This window comes from Megalobrama amblycephala, linkage group LG1 (assembly GCF_018812025.1).
Source record: "Megalobrama amblycephala isolate DHTTF-2021 linkage group LG1, ASM1881202v1, whole genome shotgun sequence".
Taxonomy (NCBI): Eukaryota; Metazoa; Chordata; class Actinopteri; order Cypriniformes; family Xenocyprididae; genus Megalobrama; species Megalobrama amblycephala.
Genome location: NC_063044.1, coordinates 29,270,282 through 29,290,364, shown reverse-complemented (window position 1 = coordinate 29,290,364; position 20,083 = coordinate 29,270,282). Strand labels below are relative to the sequence as shown.

General features: G+C 39.6%; 1 protein-coding gene across 1 annotated transcript in view; it reads right to left on the bottom strand.

Annotated features, from left to right (window-relative positions):
* Positions 1 to 215: 215 nt before the first annotated feature.
* lmx1al (LIM homeobox transcription factor 1, alpha-like) overlaps positions 216 to 20,083 on the bottom strand; it is a 29,978-nt gene continuing 10,110 nt past the window's right edge. Inside the window, exons 4-9 of the mRNA XM_048188402.1 lie at positions 3,777 to 4,009; positions 3,503 to 3,666; positions 3,350 to 3,427; positions 1,686 to 1,803; positions 1,443 to 1,598; positions 216 to 1,354 (exon numbers count right to left, since the gene is read on the bottom strand). Coding sequence (XP_048044359.1) covers positions 1,197 to 1,354; positions 1,443 to 1,598; positions 1,686 to 1,803; positions 3,350 to 3,427; positions 3,503 to 3,666; positions 3,777 to 4,009 — 907 coding nt within the window. The 3' untranslated portion in view covers positions 216 to 1,196. The remainder of the gene's footprint in view (positions 1,355 to 1,442; positions 1,599 to 1,685; positions 1,804 to 3,349; positions 3,428 to 3,502; positions 3,667 to 3,776; positions 4,010 to 20,083) is intronic.

Below are 20,083 nucleotides of genomic sequence, written 5' to 3'. Positions count from 1 at the left end.
CATGAGTGGACACGCCCCCTACTGCTGATTGGCTCACTCACTCTCCTCCCCCATCATGAGTGGACACGCCCCCCTACTGCTGATTGGCTCACTCTCTCTCCTCTCCCATCATGAGTGGACACGCCCCCTACTGCTGATTGGCTCACTCTGTCTCCTCCCCCATCATGAGTGGACACGCCCCCTACTGCTGATTGGCTCACTCTCTCTCCTCCCCCATCATGAGTGGACACGCCCCCTACTGCTGATTGGCTCACTCTCTCTCCTCCCCCATCATGAGTGGACACGCCCCCTACTGCTGATTGGCTCACTCACTCTCCTCCACCATCATGAGTGGGCACGCCCCCTACTGCTGATTGGCTCACTCTCTCTCCTCCCACATCATGAGTGACCACGCCCCCTACTGCTGATTGGCTACAAGTTTGTTGTGCTTCTTGGTTTTCTCAAAAATCGCTTACTGCACCTTTAAACGTTATCACACTGAACACACTAATCCGCTTTCACAGCCTTGTGTTTATTATCATGGAAAATGCTTTTTAAGACTGAAATATATGTTAAAAGCTTAATGGTGGTGATGAAGTCATGTGACCGTGGTGCATTTTTATATATTTAGATTTTTACTAATGCTGTATTTAGGCTTTAAAATGTTCAAAACATTATCATGATGAACAGAATGTGTAGGAATCATTAATTCTCACAGAACATTTTCTGCAGTAATCCAATAGAACAATCCTATTGTCTTTTTATCGGGGGAACCGGGGTAATGCTAACTTTTTGGTTGACCTACAAAACACATCATCATTCAAGCACTCTAATAGCGAATGAGAGTATAGGGGGAGATTTTGGATACCGACTTGATCAGTTTGTTAGTTTTACAGTGAGTAGAGTGTGAGGTAACACTTACACTTCACGAAGAGCTGCCTGTTGATGTCTGCACCTATGACTGTCCAAAATTGTTTGCGCGATACAGAGCAGAAAAAAATAGTGTATATGTGTGATACAAAACATGATATTCCAGTGAATTCCTATTCTGTCCATGTCATATTGAATTTTTGGGGTCTGATCCTGTCTTGGTTTGATTGGTTAGAACTTTATTGGCACAACTAAGATGCGATTGTGGGATTCAATTAGTTTTAATGATGATCTATTTGTTGCCCCCTGCTGTGGTGTTGGAGCGCTTTAGGTAGGTGGAACCAGGGTCATGAGGTAAAGTAGGAGTTTTGCATTGAGTAGAGGCGATCAATGGGATTTCCTATCCGCCCTGCCAGAACTCCACCCTCTGCGGTCGTCAAGAGACAGTCACCAAGATGACTGAGACTTCCATCACTGTCCAAGTCATGGAAAACTGTCTCTGAGTCTGAAATGAATTCGGTGTTCAAACACAAACATTTCAGTTAAAGAAAACAATTAGCAATGCCAAAGTTGGTACAGTAGGAGATCCTTACCATAGGAGTGCATCTGCTCGGGGCCGAGCTGTGGTGGCGTGAGCCCGTGTCGGAACTGCTCGCTGCCGTATATGTTCGGATCCAAAGCCAGCAGTTGTTGGCGTGGCAGAGAGGAATACGAGAGCAACCCATCCAGTCCGTGACTGCTGGAGCCATCTGTGAAGAGAAAGAGCTGGGTTCACACTTTTCATCAAGCCATTTCACACAGTTGTCCATCCACTCCGCCATCCGTCTGTGTCTTACCCTCACTGTCATCGTTACTCTGGCGCCCCCCTCTGCTCGGGCCCCTCCTGGTCCCGCCCATCTGCTCCTGTTCCTGCTGTTGCTGCTGCTGCTGCTGTCTGCGAGCAATCTTCTTCATCTGAACACACAACAACAACAGTTTATGGTCTTCCCTGGTCCTGGAACAACATTCCCATCTAATAGTCATATAAAAATCAAACTAACAGTCACAATGACAGCGATTAATCGCTTTAGGTCACAAGTCTCAGTGTTGTTGGTTGATAGTATCTGTGTCTATCCATATAGACACTTTCTTCCTGAAAGTATCGATCGGATCACAAGTGGATTACACTAAGGACAGGTGTAAACAGGGTGTGAAACGTTTTGAGCTTGTCCACTTTCGACCACTTCCAGAGGAAAACGCAATGAACCGGATTGCTTTTGTAGTGTAGACGCTCATGTGGTCGAACAGCCACTAAAGACTGCCTACTCTCTGCCTACTGACATAATCCGTAAACATTATGGGAAGCGCTAGCCAGACGGGATTTAAACTTTGTCAGCTGAAGACCCAAGTTTGGTTTGAAGATGAAAAACGCACCAACCACAATGTTCTCTCACCATTCCTAATTTCTAACACACTCATCGCGTTTGGCCGGTCTTATGGCTATCAGAGCAGAAAGGAAAGCTGCTGTTCTCCGTTTGTTTTTCCATCCTCTTCTGAATAACATGTAAAGGCAGGAACAAACCAAGCCAACGGTCGGCTGTCGGGCAGTCTATCTTCGTCGGCCGACTAAGTTTTCTCAGTGTGTTTCGCACCGTCGGCTGAAGCTGGTCCTCGTCTGCTTTTTCCGGCCGATTCGACATGTTGAATCGGCGTCGGAGCTCGTCGGTCCGTCGGGCCATCTGATCATTCTGATAGCTGTTCAGCTACTGCCACCTGCTGGTACGGAAAAGCATTTCATCTTACGCAGGCGCAGAACTGACATGCTACTTGGTCGTCGGGTGTCGAGTGTCGGTTTGGTGTGTCAGGCCAACTTTGGACCCAGACGCTGCCGATATGAGCCAACCCACAGTCTGCTTTCGTCGCCACTAGTTTGTCAGCGTCGGCTTGGTGTGTTCCGGCCTTAAATTGCTCGAGCTTATTTTGTCCATTAGATCGAAAGATCTGACAAAGCCCATACATTTACCCACCCATAGACCCTCTCCTCGAAGAAATAAGGACAGAAATGGTTGAAAGCGGACAAAAGAGACGGATTAAAATACCGGGTGAAAACAGGAATGTGTCTCCTTCATCCACTCATGATCCGATTGTCCAAAACACATCTTAGGCCCTGTTTCCACCTGGTATTATCTCTCTGTCTGTCTATCCATCCATCTATCTATCCGTCTGTCCGTCTGCCTGCTCATATAAGCTTTCCAACCAGGCTATGCCAAGCCACATTCAAAACTTGTAACTGACAAACTTTAGCTTTTTTTGTCAAAAAATTAAAGTTATTTGATTTTGAGTTTATTTAATTCTACTCCCTTAAACCACTTGCTAAGCCTTAGAAATAAACAAACCCTAAAACATGATTGATCAATAGAACAAGGATGTTGTTTTTGCTTTTTTCTACCTGGGTAAATCACGAGATGGTGTTTCAAACAGGAACATTTTCAGAATTTATCAAAAAATTATGCCATCCTACCTTTGCTCTCTGATTTTGGAACCACACCTGCACGACTCTCACCGTCAGTCCAGTCTCAGCTGCAAGAGTTTCTCTGACCTGCAATAACAGTATATGCATGAGATGGATACAAGTGCCACATATTATGCACACAGGTGTCAGGTGACTGCTGACCTTTCGGCAGGGTTTTGAAGACACCTCGAAGGAAGCCTTGAAAGCGCGACGCTGTTGCGTGGTCAAGATGGTTCGTGGTCTCTTGGATCTCTTGTGCTCCTTCCCATCATCTCCAGCCTTCCCGCCGACGGAGACACCGCCACCCTCCTCATCCTCACTCTTTACTGCAGAGGGAAACTGAGCATTGGCTTAAAGATGAAGTGTGTCATTTCTTCACTATTTTAGCATCTCATCTCCTTTAATATAAACCTTCAAGTGAGGTCATGAAGGTTACCAGACTCGGTAGGGGCCGGGCTGATGGCGGCCAGCATCTCTCTCTCCTTCTCATAGTCTCCCCGGCAGAGCAGCTGTCCCTCCTTTAGCACAAACTCATCACCTCTCTGCAGCCGGCGCTCACACTCGCAGCAGCTGAAGCAGCCCAGGTGGTACACCTGCCCCAGCACACGCATGATGAGCTCCGAGCGGCCGATCGCCTGCAGGCACGCACTGCACTTCCGCACGAACAACCTGACACACGCACACATGTGCACGTGTTACTGAACGATTATGTTTCTGAACAATCACTTTATGCAATGTTTTGTCTGTAACACTGGGTGGCAATATTTGACAATGCACAAGATGTTACAAGCAACAAAGCAAAAATGTACATTTCTGAGGCCTCTGAAGTATCAACATGATCAAAACTTTTCTTAAAGGGTTAGTTCACCCAAAATTGAAATTTCTGAAATTTCTCACCCTCATGCCGTTCCACACCCGTAAGACCTTCGTTCATCTTCAGAACACAAATTAAGATATTTTTGATAAAATCCGAGAGGTATATGACTCAAAAATCCAGAAAGGTGCTAAAGACATTGTTAAAATAGTCAAAGTGACTACAGTGTTTCAACCTTAATGTTATGAAGCGACGAAAATACTTTTTGTGTGCAAAAACAAAACAAAAATAATGACTTTATTCAACAATATCTTCTCTTCTGTGTCATTCTCATATATTGTTTATGTCCAGCGCTTCCAGGTTCTTCGTCAGAACGCTGACTCATTGGCCGGCTCCTGTGTCAGCATCACACGCATGCATCGTGCTGCTCACGTGATCAGCTTTGGCCAATAATGAGCTGGCATTCGGACATAAACACGGAAACCTTCACTGCGTTTACTGCATCAACTGCGTCAGGATAATGACAGGAAAGAGAAGAGATTGTTGAATAAAGTTATTTTTGTTTTGTTTTTGCGCACAAAAAGTATTCTCGTCGCTTCATAAAATTAAGGTTGAACCACTGCAGTCACGTCGACTATTTGTCTTTAATTTCTGGATTTTTGAGTCATATACCTCCGGGATTTCATCAAAAATATCTTAATTTGTGTTCTGAAGATGAACAAAGGTCTTACGGGTGTGGAACGACATAAGGGTGAGTAAATGATGACAGAAATTTCATTTTTGGGCGAACTAACCCTTTAAGAACAAAACTTGTACATATATTACATGCCTTCTGTCATTTGATTGATAGGTGAGGTTTTTTATGTGCGTGTAATTGTAAAAATGCCCCCTTCAGATCGTGATACATGTCTTTTTGCTGTGATATCTTTACTGATTTTAAGTAAAGAAGATAAGAATAACATCTGTTAATAGACTGTTATTAATATTTGAAGATGAACATTTACTGGACTGAAGCATCTCCAGTTTACCTGATTATCCGTTCATTTTAGAAAATCATGTTAAAATGTAAGTATCAAATCTGATCCATCAGGCTTCGGAGGAATGCTTATTTGTACATCTCTCAATCATCTTTGTATTGCATAGCATTAAATGTTTTGGCTCCAACAATAAAAACTACAAATAACAAAACTAAGATATTAAATATCTTACTAAGACACATATATATAATATTAAAATATATTAGCATTAATTAAGAATTCCATCTTACTTTTTGGCCATAAATATCAGCAAATTGCATATTTTTGCTCAGTTTGGGCATCTGAATAAAATTAAGGTGTTTTTGCAAATAAAAATGCAAATAATGTTCCATTAAAAAATCTGACTATTTTATATGTCAGGCTTTACATGGTAATTTTATTTGCATTTATTCATTTGACATACTTTTTTCAAAGCTGCTTACACTGCATTTAAGTTTTAGTACATCTAAGTACATTTTATCACCTGGGAATTGAACCTCTGACCTCGGTGTTGCTAGCACCGCACACTTTAGTAAATGTATTAAACTTACCAATGATTTTCTAAAATGATTAACGGTTACAGTGACTTACAGGGCAAAAGTGAACAAATGTATTAAGAAGGTCATTTGTCCCGCTACCAATGCCCACAAATGCCTGTCTTTAAACAGTGTTTTCCTTTGACGTGGCTCATCAACATCACAATTCATTTTAAAGGCGCTCTCGCTCTTCAATCCCCACCAGACCCCTCGTTTTTTCCTCCTCTCTCCCCTCCCTCACCGCTTGATATTTTCTGCCAGAATTCCCTGTTCTCCCTCCCAGCCTCCCTCCCCAGCTCCGTGAAACTAATAAAGACAGGATTAATTAGATTGTTGTTTAAACAGTGCGATGCCCAGACAGACGCTGTAAACTCATAACCAGGGATTGAGGATAGCATGGGGTTAATCTCTCCTCTCTCTTTCACACACTCGAATAAACACACCATACTCGCACACACACACACACACATTTACCGGCACCTATATTCGGCCGTGCACATGTACTCTCATAAATATTGACAGGTACCCACAGATGAACCTGTAGCCGCTCGATGACAGTCTAATCCTTGTGTACATTTCATTAAGCCAAAGCAATAGTTGCCATTCACCTAAAATGTGGCATGAAGCTGTGTGAAGTTACTGTCAAACACAAAAACGTATTTCAAAAGTATTATTGAACTGGACAATACAAAAGATTTTTACATTTTAAACGTGCCGTTTACACATGCTGGCATGATTTTAGGCTTTTGTGTGTGGTTGTTCTGGGTGATTGCTCCCAAGTCAAAAAAGCCCAAGTGTATGATATTGTGCTCAGGACTTTTGTCAATATAAGTGTATAGGATTTTATTAGCTCATCAAAAATCTGCCCAATTTGACACACAATTCTATCACAGTGGAGGACAAGCTATCATTTAAAGCTATCATTTAAATGAACATTATGACAAGACCTATAATAAGGGTTTGTTCAGATCCCTAATCGTAAATACACATTCTTTATTGGCTTCAATGGTTCCATGAAGAATCTTTAACATCCATGGAATCTTTCCACAGCACAAAAGGTTCTTTAGATTGTTAAAATGTTCTTCACACTATAAAAAGACCCTTCACTGAAAGGTTCTTTGGGGAACCCAAAATGGTGGTTCTATGTCATTCCTGTGGAAAAACCCTTTTGGAATCAAGAGTGTATGAGCAATAAATAATGCTGATACCTGCTTTGGCAATGAACACTAATGAAATTAAAAGTTTGCATATAAAGATAATGCTGTCGCACATGATAAGATGAAAACAAAACATTTTGAAGGCTAAGAACAGATGAAATGCACATTTGATGGATAACACAGACTTCATGACAGTTGCAGAGATGGAAGGCGGGATTCTAGTGTGTGTGTGTGTGTGTTGAAGAGCCCTGAGTGCAGGAGATGAAGGTGTCATATCAGAAATCTGCTGAAGGAAGAGGCAGCCAGGTCCACACATTATAGCCTCTAATCTGCACGGATATGATGATCCTGTCCGAAACGCAGCTGCTATGGCTAATCTGTCTCAATCCATCTGCCAAAAATGCCAAATTACCCAAATCACCACCTACTACACCCAGATCAAAGAAAACCAACTCTAAAAACCCTGAGAAACATTCATTCAGCAACTGACTGTAAGAGTGACTCGCATGAAGCCTGTCAAGAACATGCCCGGTTCATACTTCACCTCAAAACCAAAAGAAATAAGTGAGAAATTATATTTTTCTTAAAGACTATAAAGCCTGTTTTAAGATTTTTTTTGGCATTATGACATTATTTTCATTCAGTTTCAAATAATTTCCTCCCAATTCTGAGTAATGTAATGCACAAACAATAAAAAATAATAATTTTCATTACCGTCATGTGAGAAAAAATTATGAGTAGTAGACCTGTTTAACTTAAAAAAAAATATATATAAAAATTAATGACAATTACCATTAAGAGTTATGGAAAACATCTGGATACATTAATGAGAATTTGAGGTCAGATATGTTTAATTGTCATGAAAATATTTTCAAAATGTAAGAACACTTTATTGGTCATAAAACAGGCTCCATTTTATTTATGCTAAATATTATTTCTTTATGTTTTTTTGTTTGGGGTGAAATGTGACCTGGACATGTTTTTGTGACTTTAAAAGGAGATAAAATGTTCTGAAAAGAAACACTTCAAACAGACTCATTAAATATGATGGTTACAAAAATAACAACATGTACAGATTTGAAAACCAGAGTTAACAGGATGAAAGTACCTTGGGGGAAAGAAATTATGGGTGCAGGAAAAACAATCAGACGGTATGTACGTACAAGCTGTGTTCATGAAGTCAATTCAATAAAGTTTTACATAAATCTATAGCCAAATCATAGTGTGGGGGCCTAATCCATGCATGAACACATAATTTTACATAATCAAACACTTACTGTCATAGTTGCGAGGTTTATCCCACAGACTTTGGTGCATCTTTGTATATATATATAGGGAGTCAGTATGTAAATCATACATGTACATATAATTGCAAGGGTTGGTGCTGTGCATGTGTGTGTGTGTGTGAGTGAGCGAGAGAGAAAGAAAGAGAGCGGATATTGCTGTGAGGGAAGGTGGCTCAGAGCCAGGGTTCAGTAATCACATCATCTTCTTTTATTAAATCTCACTGCACTGCTTCTGCGTTATTAAAATCTCCCAGCATTCCCCACAACCCACTCCCGCCGCCCTCCCTCCCCGACACGCACGCACACCAATATTCACAATGATGAAATATGAGAAAACCAACAGGTAGCTGATAAAATTGTACACATCAGACCACTCGTACGCAAAAGAGAAAGCACAGGTGAGCAGCTAAACTGTTCAGTACTGACACATATTATACTGCCCCAATCATGTCATAGACGCACACTTGAGTACGTACTTGCTAAAATGATTTTTTGAACTTAACATGCAAACAGTGCAATGCACAAACAAGTTCTGAAATAATAATCGACTGGTGGCATGCAGACTTTAATTGTTTAATTATGTCTGATTGCATTGAGACACATCACATCATTTTATGCTAATAAAACAACAAGTAGTGTCATTGCACACTATCAAATACTCGTTACCGCTCTCAACTGAATTCAGATGGTTACATTTATGGCTTATTAGTCATATGAAGAACACTTCAACAGGCTCATTAGAAAGTGTACTGTCTATCAAGGTATCAATAAAGTAAGAATGAGTTTAATGAGATTTCTTTTTTTTTTTATAAATGATCCTGTAGAATTCATGGGTGAAAAATACTGGTAACACTTTTCAATAAGGTTCCATTAGTTAACTACATTAGTTAAAGGTTTAGTTCACCCAAAAATGAAATTTCTGTCATGAATTACTCACCCAAACCTGTAAGACCTTCGTTCATCTTCGGAACACAAATTAAGATATTTTTGATGAAATCCGAGGGTATCTGATCCACACATAGGCAGCAACAACAAGTATTAAAGTCATCGATAAAATAGTCAACCTTAATATTATGAAGCAACGAGAATACTTTTTGTGTGCAAAAACAAAATAAAACTAACGACTTTATTCAACAATTTACTTTTCTGGTCCTCAAAAGGTGCAAATGTCATTGCTGCTATCTGTGGATCAGATACCCTCGGATTTCATCAAAAATATCCTAATTTGTGTTCTGAAGATGAACGAAGGTCTTACGGGTGTAGAATGACATGAGGGTAAGTAATTAATGACAGAAATTTCATTTTTGGGTGAACTAACCCTTTAACTTGAAGGAACAATGAAAAATAATTCTAAAGCATTTATTAATCTTAGTTAATACTAATTTTAATATTTACAAATACATTGTTAAAATCAAAAGTATCTTTTAATATTATTTAACATACTGACAATGAACCGTTGTATTTTTATTAACTAATGTTAAAGATTAATAAATCTACTGTAACAAATGTATTACTCATTTTTAGTTGATATTAGTTAACACATTAACATTAATTGATGGGGCCTATAAAGTATTACCAAAATACATTTTATGAGTTATAATGGGATGATTTACTTATTACCAACATTACTTTTAAAGGAAGTACATTAAAATTCCTCATGAGCTTTTCTGTTCTGGATTTGCACCAACAGAACAGAGAAATGTTCATGCTGTCATTGATTCTGTAATGAATGAAACATTCTGGATGTAGAGAAAGGATCTTTTTGTTTTAGTATGTTCTCCTGGATGACTCCTTCTTGCAGTGGCCTGCCAAAACTGTCAAAATGTTTGTCAGGTAACTGAAAAATGTACTTTAAATAATATTTTGTGCTTTAAAATTGTAAAAAAAAAAAAAAAAAAAAAAAAAAAAAATATATATATATATATATATATATATATATATATATATATATATATATATATGCAAAATATGTTTTGAAGTACATTTTTCGATTACCTTGACAGTTTTGGCAGACCACTGACAGTGGCAGGATCATACAATATAAGTATGAATGGAAATACTAATGCCCTTATATTACCATTAACCACCAAGCACCACTAACTAGCTTATTGACTCAGAATCCAAGGTATAAGCATTATTTAGTTATGAGTGAATCAACCTGACAACATTACGTTACACTAAAAAGTCATTTTTGAAGGGTCCAACCAGGCACTTTACTCACCTGCCATTTACTCACCTTAATGTCATTTCAAACCTTCTTTGAAACACTAATGTCTGTACAGAGAAAGTCAATGGGGTCCAAAACTGTTACAGACCTTATATAGCCCCGCCCCTTTTCAGCGCTGCGCTCATTGTGTTCTGTCTCTCAGTTTGTATTTCCACAGCATGAAGGTAAGATCTTATGGATTTATGAATGAACCACTCATTTTTCAATCTTCCTGGTCCAATGACATTTGTTATGACATCCGCTTCACATATTACAATGCTCATGATAAGTAAGCAATAAGGTATGAGAGGCTGTGCCGTATTGTGAATAAGTCACGGCTGAAGGGCTTTGTTAGACACAACGCGAAGCGGAGTACCTGCAACCCCTTCAGCCGTGACTTATTCACGATACAGCTCTAGCCTCGAGTACCTTATTGCTTTTATAAAATAGTTACCACACAATACAAATAATAAAGCCAAAAATATGTATTAATGCAACTTTCATGAAGTAAACTTTTACTAAAAGCCTTCCTTCCGCTTGAAAAAAATAGTCCCTGACCATGAACAGCAAAAGAAGTTACATTATTACGCCATTAGATGGCGGCAAAGACTGTCTTTATGAGTGCGTCAGTCAGTAGCGAAGACTTTTACATTGAAAAGACTGAATTGTTGTGAACACAGAACAAGACGCAACTGACAAATGCTTTGACTAGCGACTGTCAGTCACGGGAAAACCCCTTAACTGTTAAAGAGACAAGATAATACATTGGACATTTAAACAGATTTTTTATTATGAACATAGGACTGACCTGAAGGAAAATGCTAAATCTGAATGCAGGTAATAAACTCCCTCACTCGATCTCTTTCTCACAACACTCTTATACATAATACAGTAAGCTTCAATGAACAATATCAATTGAGAACAGTTTACGTTGCTAAGAGTGGTTGCTTAGGGTGTTGTGTAGTGATACACAGAACCGTTGGGTGAAGCAGAATCAAGGACAGGATCTAACCGTTTTATAACTTTCGTTAACTCTACAATAAGTAAATCCTCTTGATCAGCTAATTACTCTTCGACAGTGATGCCAAAGAAGTATACAGAGCTACTGCTAAAACGGAAGTTTAAACACAAAATTCTAAAGATGGCTGAATGCTTGTTTCTCTGACGCATAAGGTCTATAGTACCTTCTTTTTTGTTCCATAGAAGAAACAAAGTCAGACAGGTTTGGGACAACATCAGGGAAATGATGACGATTCTGTGGGGAACTATGCCTTCGACACATTTCCAATGTAGCAATGATGTCTCATTACTCAAAATACTACAAAATGCATGGTAATTCACTTGCCACTTGCCAACAGACCAAAGGTTTGTAGGAAATACTGATTCTGACAGTATATTGTAGCATATGATGGGCGTTATAACATGCATTTCACATACTATTTTGAGATGAAAATGCACTTTTGATACACTAATGTACTAATTGTGATAAATACACAGCAAGACCTGTCCATACATTACAAGCACAAACGTCAGTTTCCAGCATCCCTCGTTTGTGTTTGTGCGATATACTCGAGAGTTCAGGGACCGACAGGATCGATGTGTTGAGTTGTGTGAGGCGAGAGTGAGTCTGTGAGTGTGTGTATGTGTGTGGTTGGATAAAACAGCTAATCCCCAGGCCACCAGAACGCAATATCCTGTCAGCCAGATTCTCATTTCCTGTCTCTCTGTGGCAGGGCGAGAAGAAAAAAAAAGACGCGTTGAGGGGGGACGGGGGATTCGTTGCCCCAGAAACAGAAGATACGGCAGCCCTGTTTGAGGATATCTATGGCATTCTTCCTATCTCTCCCCCTCCCGCTTTCATTTTTTGCCGTTCTTCTTTTATTATCTCAGATTTAATAAAGCCAAGGCGAGCAGCTTGTTCTGCCATGAAACATTTATTAGCCGTCTGTAATGAAATTGTTGTGCGGGAGGCGAGGTGATGGAGACTCATCACACATTATGCAAAAACAGTGGCAATATCACGAGAGGAGACACCTCGAGCTCATCTCTCCTCTTCCTCTGTCATCTTCCTCTCTCCACCTCTGTTTGTCACCTCCATGGCCTTCTGGCATCCCCTGAGCCCCTTCTCTCAGTCCATCATTCCCTTACAAGTCTGATACACTCAACACTCTTAAAAATAAAGGTTCATTATTGGCATCATGGTTCCATAAAGAACCTTTGGAATCTATGGAATCTTTCCATTGCACAAAAGGTTCTTTAGAGTGGAAGAGGTTCTTGTTCTTCACACCAAATACAAATGGATCTTTTAAGAACTGTTCAAGGTTCTTTGGTAGAACCCAAAATGGTTCTTCCATGGCATCACTTTTGGAACCTTTATTTTTAAGAGTGTTGGTCTTCAACAGGGGCTAATGGGAACTTCAGGGAGAGAAAAACAAAAACGCGTTTTCCTAAAGCAGTAATGCAGGTGAGAAAATTTTACTGAACACCTAATGAGCCTCATGACTTTAGTCCTCATCTGAAACTTCATGGTTCAGTGCCATTGATCTTTATTGATTTTCAAATTTAGAAAGTGTGAGTGGCTCGCCGCCATGATGCTATGGGGGTTGTGATGCAGTTGCTAAGATGTACTAAGTGGTTTACAGGGAAGAGACTGCTTCTATGCCTTCGACACACTTCCACTGCTTCAATCTTTATCACATTGTGTCTTTTTGTGTAGACCGCAATGTAAGTATGAATGGTAATCCTAATGGCCTTATATTACCAATAACCAGCAAGCACCACTAACTAGCTTATTGACTCAGTAGAGAATCCATGGTATGGCAATGTCCTAAATCAGAGCCATGTGTCATATTCCTGTCTTGACAGTACAACAACTCTCTAACCACAACACAGCTTGTAGTCACGTCTAGGAACACAATTAGCAGCGTTCCCAATCAAGACCCCTCCACCCCCCTCTCTGTTCCCACAGACACAAAGAGACAGCGAGCAGTGAGATGATTAAGCGAAAATGTGGGATAAATGGAGAGATAAACTGATTGGTGTCATCACGGCTATAAATCTCAACAAGTAGGAAATGAAGTTTGCAACAGAAATATTATTAGAAATCAGACAGTGATGGACGAGCTAGAGAAGAAATGCATTGGGAGGAAGAGAGACCGAGAAGAACATTTCTGTAAATGCTCATAGTAATGACTCTGACTGAATATTTTGGTAGAGTGTGTGACTGTAAATGGTGATTTCTGTTGGAAAATGTATTATTTAGAGGTTGCTATTTCAAAGTACAGGAGATCTAATTGAAATTTCACTCAAAGAAATGTTCTGGGTTCAATACAAGCTGTCAACATTAATGGCGTAGTACTGATTGCTATAAAAAATTATTTGTCCTTCATAATTTTTAAAAAAGGCTAAATTAACTAACGTTAAGGCTTGTTAAGTCATGATGTATTGAATAGCCTACAAGAGGTCCAAACCTCTACTCTGTTTTATGTGAGAATATTATCTCAACAGCCATTTATGAGCTCTTTGTCTATCTTTATTGTACTCATTTAAAAAAAATTGAGATAAAGGTTAGGAACATGATTTTTCAGTAGGACTACAGCATACAATTAGTGTATATTAGCACCGTTTGTTGTTTGCTTTTGGGATCTGATGGAGCATCTGGACCCGGAAATGTTGACGTATGATGTCATATTTAACGAGCTGATAAAAGAGAAAGAAGGGGATTTTTACTGAAATGTAAAGCTGTAAAAGCATTTTATTTAATTCTTCTGTTATTTGTTATTCTGTAAATCTTTTTTTTTTTTTTGTTGTTGTAATTTTTACAGTTGTTTTAGGGTTTTAGGCATTAAATTACTAAGTTCTGTCATGAAACTCTAAATGGCTCATTCTCCTTAACTCAACCTGCTTACAATCACATTATTCTCTATAGGGCACTGCTGATTGGTTCCTGCTGTATCAGTAGCCAATGAGCTCACTGCTCAACCTTCAAATACTTGGTCAGCATTTGCTTTCAGAAACCATCCACCTTCCCCAGCTCCACCTGTAAACAACCCGAATTCTGGAAAAGTTGGGACGTTTTTTTAAATTAGAATGTGGTGAGCAGGGCGGGCGAGAGCCGTGAGGGAACGGCGTGAGGCCGGTGACGCGAGAGATAATGAGCTCCACCTGCGAGGCGCACCGGCCTTGAGTCTCTCATGGAGGAGCTCTGGAAGCAAAAAAGGAGGAGCGACGACAGTGAAGGATGAGAGAGGACCAGGCCTGGATATTATTCGATGTTTTATTATGTTTATGTGGCCGGCAGACATCTGTGAGGGTCTGCCAGCATTACTTTAGTTTTGTCTTTGTTTATTTTGGTATTAAAGTTATGTTTAATGTTCGCCAGTTCCCGCCTCTTTCTTCCTTATCTACGAACTTTGTTACATTGAATAAAATGAAAACTAAAAGACTTTCAAATCACATGAGAAAATATTTTATTCACAATAGAACATAGATAACATAAATGTTTAAACTGAGAAATTTTACAAGCTTATGCTCAAAATGAGCTCAATTCAATTTTGATGCCTTCTACAGCTCTCAAAATAGTTGGGACAGGGGCATGTTTACCATGGTGTAGCATCTCCTCTTCTTTTCAAAACAGTGTGAAGACGTCTGGGCATCGAGGTTATGATTTTTGGTGTTGAAATTTGGTCCCATTCTTGCCTGATATAGGTTTCCAGCTGCTGAAGAGTTCGTGGTTGTCTTTGACATATTTTTCATTTAATGTTGCTCTAAAACCTTTATATACCTTTCAGCATTCATAGTGTCTTCCAAAACATGCAAGCTGCCCATAGCATATACACTTATACACCCCCATACCATCAGAGATTCTGGCTTTTGAACTGAACGCTGATAACACACTGGAAGGTCTCCCTCCTCTTTAGCCCGGAGGACATGGTGTCTGTGATTTCAAATTTGGACTCGTCTGACCATAGAACACTTTTCCACTTTGAAACAGTCCATTTTAAATGAGCCTTGGCCCACAGAACACGCTTCTGGACCATGTTCACATATGGCTTCCTTTTTGCATGATAGAGCTTTAGTTGGCATCTGCAGATGGCACGGCGGATTGTGTTTACCGATAGTGGTTTCTGGAAGTATTCCTGGGCCCATTTAGTAAAGTCATTGACACAATCATGCTGATGAGTGATGCAGTGTCATCTGAGGGCCCGAAGATCACAGGCATCCAATAAAGGTCTTCGGCTTTGTCCCTTACGCACAGAGATTTCTCCAGTTTCTCTGAATCTTTTGATGATGTTATGCACTGTACATGATGAGATTTGCAAAGCCTTTGAAATTTGACGTTTAGGAACATTGTTTTTAAAGTATTCCACAATCTTTTTACGCACTCTTTCACAGATTGGAGAGCCTCTGCCCATCTTTACTTCTGAGAGACTCTGCCTCTCTAAGACATCCCTTTTATAGCTAATCATGTTACAGACCTGATATCAATTAACTTAAAGGTGCTAAAGAGGTTCTTTTTGTAGACTGAGTTTTTGAAATGAGCGCATGGGTAAGAACAACCCCCTCCTTCACAGCTCATTTAGAGGGAACGCCTCCCAAAACTCGTGCGCAAGAGTGTTTAACACCGGCATTCGCTGTGTTATTAAGCCGGGCACACATTTAACGACTAGCTAAAACATTCTGACTGAGCTCAACATACAGCGATTGTTTCCTGCTCCTGAAGCAGATTTATATACTTTCACATGGAATTTGAACACCGACTGTAATCGCAGACTGAAAGCAACTGGCTCTGACTGGACGCGTTTAAGCGCGATCAGTCATAAGTATCAATTTACATTCATAATCGGCCTTACAATCGTTAAGTGTGTGCGCGACTTAAAGCCACGCACACACTTAGTGGATTCATTATGTCGGACTCACCGCAGGTAACTCATAATCTGCAGTTGTTACTCCTGACTCCTGACAAAAACATTGCATGTGGCGCCTGTGGAGTGTGGAAAGTTACTGGAGAGCGCAGCCGCGTGTCTCTCACAAGGATCGTCATGGCAGTGATTGACAAGCCAGAGGGCCAATCGTTTACGCGATGATCGTGTAAACGATTGGCTGAAGTTTTTAAGGCCCTACCTCATGCACAGATGATGTATATTAATATTATTACTTTCAGTGCACCTAATAAATAGTCTTTTATCAGTTAGTAAAGACAGTTTCAAGTAATATTGCAAAAATGTATAAAACAAAACATCCTCTTTAGCACCTTTAATTAGCTGGTAGATGTTCTCCCATCTAAATCATTTCAAAATGTCTTGCTTTTTCAGACATTTGTTGCCCCTGTGCCAACTTCTTTGAGACGTGTAGCAGGCATCAAATTTGAAATTAGCTCATTTTGTGCATAAAATTGTAACATTTTTTAGTTTAAACATTTATGTTATCTATGTTCTATTGTGAATAAAATATTGTGATTTGAAAGTCTTTTAGTTTTCATCTTATTCAAATTTAAAAAAACGTCCCAACTTTTCTGGAATTCATGTTGTAGATCTGCTACGGGTAATTCAAGTCATGTTTGTATTGGCAGTAGCAAGTCCCGTACTTGCTTTGCAGCAGCATCGTAACAGATCTATTCCACCAAGGCCAAACACATCAACATTGTCATATCCATTACCATGTCAAACACTCTGAGTTGTTATGACAGAAATAACATTAGAGAAAAGGTTAGTAAGGGATGTTTTCATTCTAAAATCATGTTAACACATATAGTTTACATCTGAAATAGTGAGTATTTTAACATTTATGGATTGGCCCCTTACACTTCCCTCACTGTAACCCAATTTTTAAAAAATGGAGGGACAAGTTGAAATTAACTTTTGTGTTAATCAACATTATGCCACAAATTCTGATGACTGAACCCAAATATTCTGGATGTGAAATTCATATTTCATTCACATTCATATGCTAAATCCATATTGAATCTTAAATGTTCTAGTAGTATTAAGTATCATCTTTGTCTCAAATGTTTTTCTCCTAAAAATCCTTATGTTATATCAATATGGAATAAATATCGGAATAGAAATCATTGACTTTTGATTGCAGACTTTGATATTTTGGCAAATCTAGTCACAGTTTTTCGAGAAATTCTCTAAAGGATGATATTCTGGGGTATTTTTTTAGGAGTAAAGTCTGAGAAGCAGGAGACTTAAACAAAAATCACAATTTGCTGTCTAGGAGAAACAAGTAATATATTAAAGAGATCTCATTTGTGATTTTTCGTTCTTATGGATAGCGTCTCTTTACACACTGGGGGCTGTTTTCGTTCTGTTTCCCACCCCGCAGAGTGATCTATTAAACTTGGGGTATCTTAAATATCCGCTCCCCTGTCTCCACTCTGATAGGCCTCCGAGACCGTCGCTTGTCTAATTTTCTGCCAGGGATCCAGGCACCGTACCCTGGGGCTGAGAGCCTTTATTGGTCTGGGACTGGTTTCACTAGATTGGGCTGCGTGCTTTATCTACTGGCTATGTGGTGTTGAAGTCAGCCAGGAAGACGATGATGGAGAGTATTTGACCATTTCAGGGATGTTAGCAAGCATATGTGGGTTTAATGAACAGGGGTTTGGCTTTGAGTTTGGTTTTGGAAAGTGCGTAGGTGTTCCTGGAATGATCGAGAAATTAATAGTAAATGAATGTCAGATTTCTGATAGAAAGAACATCAGGGACTTCAGACTGAATGGATGGAAAAACATAGGTTCAGAAGGAGCCTAATCATTCAGTCCAGTCAATCATAATTTCGAGCGTATATAACCAACAGTCACTGAGCCATCCCAGTGAAAATTCTTCTGGCGTCTCCTCCTTTATTTCATTCTTTCTCTTTCTATGCAACACTGTTAGGGAGGTTTTCTCAGAGCTCAAGCAGAGCCTTGGGATCAAGTCTCCTTCGAGGACAGCAAGCCAAGTTAGTTTATTATTAACTATTATGACTGGATGGGTAAGAGAACTTGTGAAATAAATAAAATCGGTTGTGATCTAAAAAGCTATACTGTTTGTGTGTTTGTTGTATGCATTATTCCAATTGAAAAAAATGTTTCTTACTAATTTTTTTATTAAAAAATCCTATGAAACAAATTCCTTTTACAACCCCTTTGCTCCATTCTTACATTTTTGGTATTTTAACTTTTGATTATCCAATTAAAGTCAGCTATTTACTAAATGCATCTAAATATTGATCTGATTGTGAATGATTCATCCATACACTTGTTTAATTATTATTATTATTTTTTTTTTTTACTTTTCTCTGGTGACATATGCAGAACTTCTCCAATCATTTAGTCCGCTTAAACTCCGCCTCTCTCTTACAGTCCACTCACATTCAGATCTGCCTCTATCCAATCAACAATATCTTGTCTGATAATCCATTTCACTCGGATACACTTCACAATACAGAAGAAAAGATCTGTTGCTACTTCTGTTACATTGTGACTTTGATTTGCAATGAACATGGAAAAAAAGTCTGGTCCTACTTTTTTTTTCTCATTGAATACCCACTTTCTTGGTAACAAATATTAAGCCCAGAACACACCAAGCTGACGCCAACGAACTAGTGGCGATGAAAGCAGACTGCGGGGTTGGCTCACGTTGGCAGCGTTTGGGTCCAAACCGACGTTCGACACCCGACGGCCAATTAGCACGTCCATTCTGTGCTTGCGTGAGAAGAAATGTCTTTCCGTACCAGCAGGGGCAGTAGCTGAACAGCCAATCAGAATGATTAGATGGCCTGACTGGCCAATGAGCTCCGATGCCGAAAAATAGCCAACGAGGACCAACTTCATCCAACGGTGCCGAACACACTGAGAAAACTTAGTCGGCCGACGAAGAAAAACTGCTCAACGGCTGACTGTCGGCTTCCGGGCTTAAGAGGTCATCATACTATAAGAATATCCTGCTTGACGGCTGACCGTCGGCTTGGTGTGTTCCGGGCTTTATGAAACTAAAATGGGTTGTTAGTGCTGTTTAGTGTTGACTTTAAAGGGCCATTTCAACCTCGTCTAACTCTTACTAATGACTTTTGTTGGTGTAATCATTCAGTTATTTTAACTAATATTTTATCATTTATTACTAGGTAATGTACGTGTTTCCCTATCAATCATATTTTTTTATGTCACCTGACAAAATTTTTTTACAGTAGAATGTTAGCAGAAGAAAGTTTTTTTTCCCAAATTCCATTTTTTACACCATCAAAGATTCCCTGGCACCCAAAAATGGAGCACACACCTGCTGTAGACTGAGCAGGAGTAACGGGGCAGGAGTGGTGCGTGCTGATGGACAGACAGCAGAGAACACAAGGAGACATTGTTGTGGATTCACTCAAGGTCAGCCGCAAAAGAGTGTGCCAAGTCTCCTCCACAAATACACCACATACCATGCTGCAGCCTCGATATTCACAAATAACATCTGCAAACCAAACATTTGCATCCAATCGCAACAAAAATTGCCTATACCTTTCATACTTTCTTGACATATGCGATAAGATGGGAGAAAGTTAAGTCTTTAAAGAGTCCATATGATGCTTTTTCCTTTTCCTTTAGCGTGGAATGTATCTGTTTGTACATGTATCAGATCTGCAAAGTTACAAAGCTCAGTCTCCTACAAAAGGGCTTTATTGTATCTCACAGAGAACACTGATCCAGACCTGCCTAAAAACCTTGATCAAAGTCCAGTTACTACTTCCACAAATGTCTA